General features: G+C 51.8%; 1 protein-coding gene across 1 annotated transcript; it reads left to right on the top strand.

Annotated features, from left to right (window-relative positions):
* The first annotated feature begins 956 nt into the window (after window positions 1–956).
* Window positions 957–1999, top strand: LOC125526587. Its single transcript, XM_048691240.1, has 2 exons — window positions 957–1164; window positions 1265–1999. Exons 1-2 carry the CDS (start codon window positions 994–996, stop codon window positions 1628–1630), a joined length of 537 nt encoding a protein of 178 aa, XP_048547197.1. The 5' UTR covers window positions 957–993; the 3' UTR covers window positions 1631–1999.
* The last annotated feature ends 5992 nt before the right edge of the window (window positions 2000–7991 follow it).

Below are 7991 nucleotides of genomic sequence, written 5' to 3'. Positions count from 1 at the left end.
CCATTTTTTTCTTGGCGCCCCGCCATATAGCTTCGCCACCTAGCCGTTGGTTGTTGGCTCTACGGAGTTTGTAGCTCCCCTATTTAGGCATGTTTGTGCTATTGCTCAAGCGACCTTATATATTTTTTCTTACACTGCATGAATGCTGTGTTTGCTTTATTTCAAGATTTAGAGTTGTTCTGGCCGTGCTAATAATACTCTACAGGTACGTGTGTTAATGGTCGGCCGCGATCGACCGCTGTATTTCTGCAGGTGCAAGCGGTTATAGTTTAACAGAGTTATGCACCATCTACCAAGTTAATTAGCCTCACCCGTCACGATCAATGAAGCCGATCGATTAACCGAGCCCTTAGTTTGTCTAGTGCCGAGTACTGTGCCACGTGTGTTGTGTGTCCCTAGTCCCACACAACCAGCGTTGCATCTTTTCGTCCGAATCAAGCACATTGAGAGGGACGTGCAACTGACCAACCTCCCGAATGTCTCCTCGCTGCAACCTAATTTCGGATACGGTCGACATTCGACAGAGATGATATGTAGATATAGAGGGGGTGCATCGAGAAACCCAGTAAGGAATGACGTGCAGATCGATGCGGCAAGCATCGTCTTCCTTCCAGGAACTGCATGCATGCATGCGCCGGCCGCTAGCTAATCTCAATGTTTTCCAAGCTGTCATCGTTCTTATATAGCTTCTGCAACCTTATCGTCGGCCAAAAATGCAGTGCATACACGCATGCCGGCATGCGTGGTGAGAATATGAGATGCGTCTGAATCACTACTACACATGCATTAGTAAAGCTAGCTTGCCGAAATAAGGTGGTGCATACGCCGTGTTCGCCAAAGTAACTAATCTCGATCGATCCATCTGCAGTGCACTTTGTACTGGTAGTTGCGTGCGTCGCCCATCGAGCGTGTGTGTGTATTTATACCATGCCTCATCTCGCTTCACAGCAGAGGCAGTGAAGCAGTCGCACGCGCTAGCTCCTTGTGTCGAGAATGTTTCCTCCTGCTGGTGGTGTTGGTGCTGGAGCTGGAGCTGGCGCGTGGCAGCTGCAGCAAGGGACGGGCGTGCGCGCGGTGGCGGCGGCGGACGTCGTCCTCGGCCTGGCCACGGCCGCCTTCGCGCTCTACGCCGTCGCCCTCAACCCGGCAGATTCCCTGCCGCAGGTACGAATGATCGATCAAAATCGTCTTATCTTTTCATTTCTTATCGGCCGGGCGAGATGATCTCGAGCACTGATGGGCTGGCTGGTCCGTGTATGTATAGACTGATACCGCGCTGAGGTCCGCGAACTGCGGCGCCACGCCGCAGCAGGAGCTGGGCATGCGCTTCGAGGGGCTGGTCGTGCTCCTCACCGCGGCGGCGCAGGCGGCCACGGCCGGGGCGGCCTGGGTGATCGCGACGGCGTTCGGCCGCGGGATGGCCCGGCTCCTCGCTATCTTCGCGCACGCTCTCGGTGGCTTCAACGCCTACGCCCTCTACTACGTCGTCCGCGGGGTGGCCGCCGTCACCTTGGGCCTCTGCATGGGCAACGCCGACCGCGTCATACTCGTCCTCTACCACGCCATCTTCCTCGTGACCCAGGCCGTGCTGCTCGTTGTCGGCTTCGTCGCCGTCCTCTGCGGAGTGTGAGCTTCATCAGCAAGCTGGCTGCTGCGTGCTATCTCTTCGACTGCACCTCTCGGTAGTCGTTACCTTCGCTCTCGCATGCATGCATCCTCTTCGGTTCTCAATAACCCCATCGTGGTTTAATAATAAATAAACAATAATTAGTGTGCTGTCAGTGGACTCAGCGTATCTGTATGTAATTAAGATCGCGCTGGACAATTCCCTAAAAAAAAAAAGATCGCGCTGGACAAGATGTGGAGATTAACTGTTTTATCATTGCGTTGTTATATATGGTGGTTGTTAGAATGCCCGGCGGCACTATGAGAGGCATGATAAAGAAGACCGCTTGGGAGGAGATGACCGACTTGACGAGAGTTGTGCGTCTGATAGCAGTGGTGTTTTGCACATCCTAAGTGGTTAATTTTCTGGCCGCCTTGATGAGCAAACCGAAGACCTATAAAGCTCAATTTCTCGGCCTGGCCCTGCCCCCATGGACCGCATGGTCTGGAAGCCTTGGGCCCCTCCAAAGGTTAAATTCTTTGCTTGGTTGGCTTTGTAGGATAGGATTTCGACTGCTGATCGCTTGGAGAAACGTGGTTGGCCAAACTGTGGCCCTTGCCCGCTATGCAAAAGGGAACAAGAAACGGGAATACACCTCTTTGTCAAGTGTCGCTACACGCTTAGACTCTGGAGATCAATCATTGAGAAGTTTGGGCTCGCGCACATGGACACCTCGGAATGACAGTTAGATGAAACCGTTATTGAGTGGTGGCAGAAAAGAACCGACGGCAGCAATCCTCACCGCCACGCAATGGCTTCCCTCATCATGCTCGTTTCCTGGACTATTTGGAATGAGAGAAATGCCCGAGTATTCCGTCGGAAAAGTGCGCCACCGCCAGTACTCTTAACTAACCTTTTAGAAGACGCTAAACTTTGGGTTACTGCCGGCGCAAGGAAACTAGGGAACATCATATTATAGGAGTAATTGTCATGCCGCGATTTGTGAGTGTGTTGTAAAACTCTAAACTCTATTCTCTCTTATTTAATTGAAAAGGCAAAAATTTTGCCTTTGTTTCAAAAAAATATATGGTGATTGTTTCTGTGTGCAATCTTATGATCTACTTGTACTACTGATTTTTCACCTTCAGTTCATTGCACCGGTTCTGTTTGCTCAACGATTATACGGGCATGACTGGCAGGCAGCACGGGATCTTCCCGTCTCGCCATGCATCGGCGCCAACGACTTGTTCATTTTTTTAGTTGCATCGTTGTTCAGAGTCATCTTGCCATCTTCATTTTGTAGACCTGCCCAAGATAAGAGGAAAGAGCACATAACACATACAACCTTCAGGGGAGATCTCAGCACATGATTATAAAAAGTAATTTTGTTCCTAGTAGTCCACAAAATCCACCGGAGAGCAGCAAAGCCCACCACATGGAACTTATCACCAAAAGGAAAGGAAAAAAAAAAAGCATGAAACGGCACACGCTTGCCACGGGGAATTTTTTTTTTGAAACGGAGGCAAAAGCTTTGCCTCATATATTAAATAAGAAGGAGAAATAGTTTGTTACAACACACAGCCAAGAATCGGCATGACAATTATTCTCGCAACAAAAAAGACCCTAATTTCTTTGCCCCGGCCTTGACCCAAAGGTTTGTCTGATCGATGATGGTGTTTAGTAGGATTTGCGGAGGTGCACTCTTATGCCTAAACACCCTTGCGTTACGCTCGTTCCAGATAACCCACGAAACCAGCATAGTAATTGATGCCTTCACTTTTCGGTCGCTGGTGCCCACGGTGCACGTGCTTGCCCACCACTCGTGGATAGAGTCGAACAAGTGCCAAGTGGAAGTGTCCAAGTCGTAGATGTGAAGATTCTGAATCACCATGTTCCAAAGGCGGAGAGTGAAGCGACACCAAAAGAAAAGGTGGGGACCGCATTCCTGAACCCCCTGCACAAGGGACAAGGGCCACAGTTTGGCCAACCTCGCCTCTCCAATCTATCGGCAGTCCATATCCTATCCTGAAGCGCGAGCCAAGCGAAGAACTTGACTTTCGGAGGGGCCCAAATCTTCCAAACCATTTGGTCCAAGGGGGAGAGGACCAAGCCCAAAAATTGCACCCTATAGGCGGAGGCAGCAGAGTAGTGCCCAGAACTCGTGTGCTTCCATAGAATATCGTCCTCAACAAGCTCGTCCAGATGCACCTCTTGCAGCAACGTCCAGAGGGTGAAGAATTGCGAGACAAGCTCGACGGAAACCGAAGCGGGTGGCCTGATTTTGATAATCCACGCATTCTCCTTGAGGGCCTCCCGAACCTTCCAGCACTTTCGGGAGGAGGCCTCGAAAATGAGTGGAGCAATGTCTTTGGGCCTACGACCAAGGAGCCAAGGGCTGTCCCAAAAAGGTGTCTTTGCACCATTCCCGGCCGTGATGGTTGTACAGGCATAGAAAAAGCTGAGGTCGCCCTCGTCACATGGGTTCCCGCCCCCAACCCACAACTTCGTGGGTTCTTTCCACTCGTACCACAGCCACCGCAATCTCAAGGCCCGCGCAAACTTGTTGGTGTTGAGGACCCCAAGCCCACCAAAAGCAAGCGGCCTGCTCACAATGTCCTAGTTGACCTTGCACTTTGCTCCCGTGGTTTTATCCGACCCAGACCAAAGGAAGGCCCGCTCAAGCTTGTCGATGGTTTGCAGGATGGTGGGTTGAATGACAAGCGACGTGATGAAGTAGATCACCTGGGAAGCGAGCACCGACTTGACAATCGCAGTACGGCCAATGGTGGTAATGTTTTGACCCTCATATGTTGTCAATCTGCTCGCGACCTTATCCACGAGAAATTGAAGATCAGCAAGCTTGAGCTTCCACACAGAGAGCGGCAGACCCAAATAGCGGAGTGGGAAGGAGGCCCTAATAGCCGGAAGACCGCGGGTAATATGGTCCAAGTCGAGGTTGCCGCACCTGATGGGGACCACCGAGCTCTTATGAAAGTTAGTGCATAGGCCGGTGACATCCCCAAAGCCCCTCAGAATGGCCGCAAGGTTGTCCACATCCCTCTTGATCGGTGCGACGAACACAGCCGCATCATCCGCGTAGATAGAGGTTCGCACCATTACCCCTCTCCCACGGATCTTATGCAAGAGGCCCTTCCTCGTTGCCACGTCCAGGATTTGCTTCAGAGGGTCAATGGCGATGACAAAAAGGAGGGGGGAGATGGGGTCTCCTTGCCGTAGACCCTTGCCATGCTTGATGGGAGAACCAGCCACCCCATTCAAGAGAATCCTCGAAGATGAGGAACAGAGGAGAGCCGCAATCCACTCACGAAATTTGCTAGGGAAGCCTCGTCTCCGCAGTAGATCAAGCAAATACTCCCACTTAACCGAGTCAAAGGCCTTTCGAATGTCAAGCTTGAAGAGGAGAGAGGGGGTCCTGCTCTTATGCAGCCGACGCGCAAGGTTTCTAACATACATGAAGTTGTCGTGGATGCTCCGTGTTTTGATGAAAGCACTTTGGGCGTTAGAGACGAGGGCGGACATGTGCGGGCCAAGCCTGACAGAAAGCACCTTCGCGGTGATCTTCACGACCACATGGATGAGGCTAATGGGCCTAAAGTCGACGATGCTCTCCGCCCCATCTTTCTTGGGAAGCAACACAATATTCGCAGAGTTGAGCCAGCGCAGGTTTGCCGTGTGTAAGGAGTCAAAGCGTTGGATCACCCTCATGAGGTCGTGCTTGATGATGCCCCAGCACTTCTTGAAGAAGAGACCGGTGAAGCCATCCGGCCCCGGCGCCTTGTCAGCAGGCATGCTATTTATTGCCTCGAGGACCTCCTCCTCAGAGAAGGGTGAATCAAGCTCGTGTAGGTCATGCGACTCCAGATTGAGCTCCTCCCAATTGAAGTCCTTCGTGCTTCTGTTTCCTCTTCTCATAACTTGCGAGAAGTGGTCACGGATTATTTTCTCTTTGGCCTCGTGCTCAATCACCCACCCTTGATCATTCATGATGCGATGAATGTGGTTTTTCCGCCTTCGCGCGTTGACCCGACGGTGAAAGAATTTGGTGTTGGCATCTCCTTCTTTGATGTTAGAGATTCTAGCACACTGCTTTTTGCGTGCTTTTTCAAGCACGGCCAAGCTTATGACCCTTCTCTTAAGGCGGGCCCGAAGATCACACTCCGCGGGGGAGAGAAGCCTTCCCTCCTGAGCAATGTCGAGGCGTAAGATAACCAAGAGGGCGGCATGGAGGTGGACCTTAGCCTTAGAGAAGAGGCCCCTGCTCCACTCTGTGAGGCGCAGCGCCGTTTTCTTAAGCTTGTGAAACAGAAGGATGTACGGGTCTGTGTGATCAACAGGCTCGGCCCATGCCTTTTGGACCACCTCACTGAAACCGGACATAGAAGCCCAAAAGTTCTCGAATTTGAAGGTCCTAGGCCTCCTTGGACCTTTATCCTCGGAAGCAAGAGTGGGCAATGGTCAGAGAGGGACGAAGAAAGCGCATGGAGCACGTGATCATTGAAGGTTGTGTCCCACTCCGCATTGCAAAAGAAGGAGTCGAGCTTGCATAAGGTGGGATTTGATCTCTCGTTGCTCCATGTGAACCTCCTATTCTGAAGGTTGATTTCTTTGAGCTCACAACTATGGAGCGATGCGCGGAACCGATTGATACGGCTGCAGTTCACATTCCTCTTGTTCTTATCCTAAGCCCGGTAAATCTGATTGAAGTCCCCAAAGGCGAGCCAAGCCATCCCCGCGGGCGGTTTCTAGGTAGCGAGCTCATCAAAGAAAGCATCTTTGAGCGAGTGGTCAGTGGGGCCATAGACGGTAGTAATTTTGAAGGTCACACCCGAGTCTCTGACACGAACCATGGCCGAAAGGCAGTAGGTAGCCACGGTGATATTAGTCATCTCCACCAAGAGGTCATCCCAGAGAAGAAGGATCCCTCCCCTGGTGCCATTAGCCGGCCACTGCGCGAAGCTACGCAGCCTGTGGCCCCCCAAAAATGCCGCCGTGTATTGATCAATAGCGTGAAGCTTCGTCTCATGTAGACACACCACTTGACAGGAGGAGGAAGCAATGGTGGCATTAATGGTGGACCGCCTGTCCGGGCAATTCAGTCCCCTAACGTTCCAGCTCAAGAAGTTAACTAGTTGTACTTGCATTAGTAACCCACAGTAGCCCTTGAGCACAGCCACACATCACAGATTAGGACAACCATAGGATGCAGATGAAATGAACTAGTGGCAGGCTGCTAGTATAAAGTGGCAACATCCAGAGCAAATGGGTGAGCAAGCACCCATGTAGTCCTGAGACACGGCGTTGAACTAGCACGCCAGCAACTAACTACCCCTGGTAATATAAGTAGGTGCACTAACATGGCAAACAACAGTCCCAGGTTTTTTGAGCAGCAACTCAAATTGTTGCCTGCTGCAGCACGGCTTCCTCGTCTCTCTCCAAGTCCAGGGCGCCTCCACCTCCATGCGCCAGGAGCGCGTCTTCGACAGCAGCAGCTTCAGCATCATCGAGCTTGAACAACCCCCTCATGGCGGCGAGCACCTCCGGCGACAACTGCTCCTTGAAGCGATCCGCAAATGCATCCAGAACCGCCGTAGTCACGTCCTCTCCATTCTTAACAATGCCGAGGGAGCGACAGACAAGGATCTCTGCCGCACGAGCTACGAGCGCACCCTTGGGGCGGCCTGCCACCCTCGTCTTATGCAGCGAGAAGGCGCCATCAATAGCAGAGATGGTGAGTCCAGCCATCGTCTTCCGACGTGCCGCAGGAGCTCGTGGAGGAGTTGGGGTCGGAGTAGGTGTTGGCAGAATGGCGTCCTGGCGGTCTTCGAAAAGCGGTGTGAGGCATTGCAGGCCAACCACATCGGACGCATCAGCCCGACGGCACCGTACAGGAGAGGGGGTGCGGCGCACTGGCCCGTTGGACAGCAGCGGACGCATCAGTCAGTCCCCTAACGTTCCAGCTCAAGAAGTTAACTGGTTGTGCTTGCATTAGTAACCCACATCAGCCCTTGAGCACAGCCACACATCATAGATTAGGACAACCATAGGATGCAGATGAAATGAACTAGTGGCAGACTGCCAGTATAAAGTGGCAACATCCAGAGCAAATGGGTGAGCAAGCACCCATTTAGTCCTGAGACACGGCGTTGAACTAGCACGCCAGCAACTAACTACCCCTGGTAATATAAGTAGGTGCACTAACATGTCAAACAACAGTCCCAGGAATTTGGACAACAAGAAGTTCCAAGACAATGTTGAAAATTACTACCACTGTAAACTTTTATGACGTTTTAGCAGACCAAAGATAGTGACCTAAAACGTTCTATAAAAGTATACATAGGGAGTAAGTGTTAAACACATAGCTGTT

This window comes from Triticum urartu, unplaced genomic scaffold (assembly GCF_003073215.2).
Source record: "Triticum urartu cultivar G1812 unplaced genomic scaffold, Tu2.1 TuUngrouped_contig_10550, whole genome shotgun sequence".
Taxonomy (NCBI): domain Eukaryota; kingdom Viridiplantae; phylum Streptophyta; class Magnoliopsida; order Poales; family Poaceae; genus Triticum; species Triticum urartu.
The sequence above is the reverse complement of the archived record's forward strand: the minus strand, read 5'-3'. Positions and strand labels throughout refer to the sequence as shown.

Coding starts and splice junctions, on each gene's coding strand:
- LOC125526587 (XM_048691240.1), top strand. CDS start 994: ATGTTTCCTCCTGCTGGTGGTGTTGGTGCTGGAGCTGGAGCTGGCGCG. Junction 1,165..1,264: donor CGGCAGATTCCCTGCCGCAG/GTACGAATGATC, acceptor GTGTATGTATAG/ACTGATACCGCGCTGAGGTC.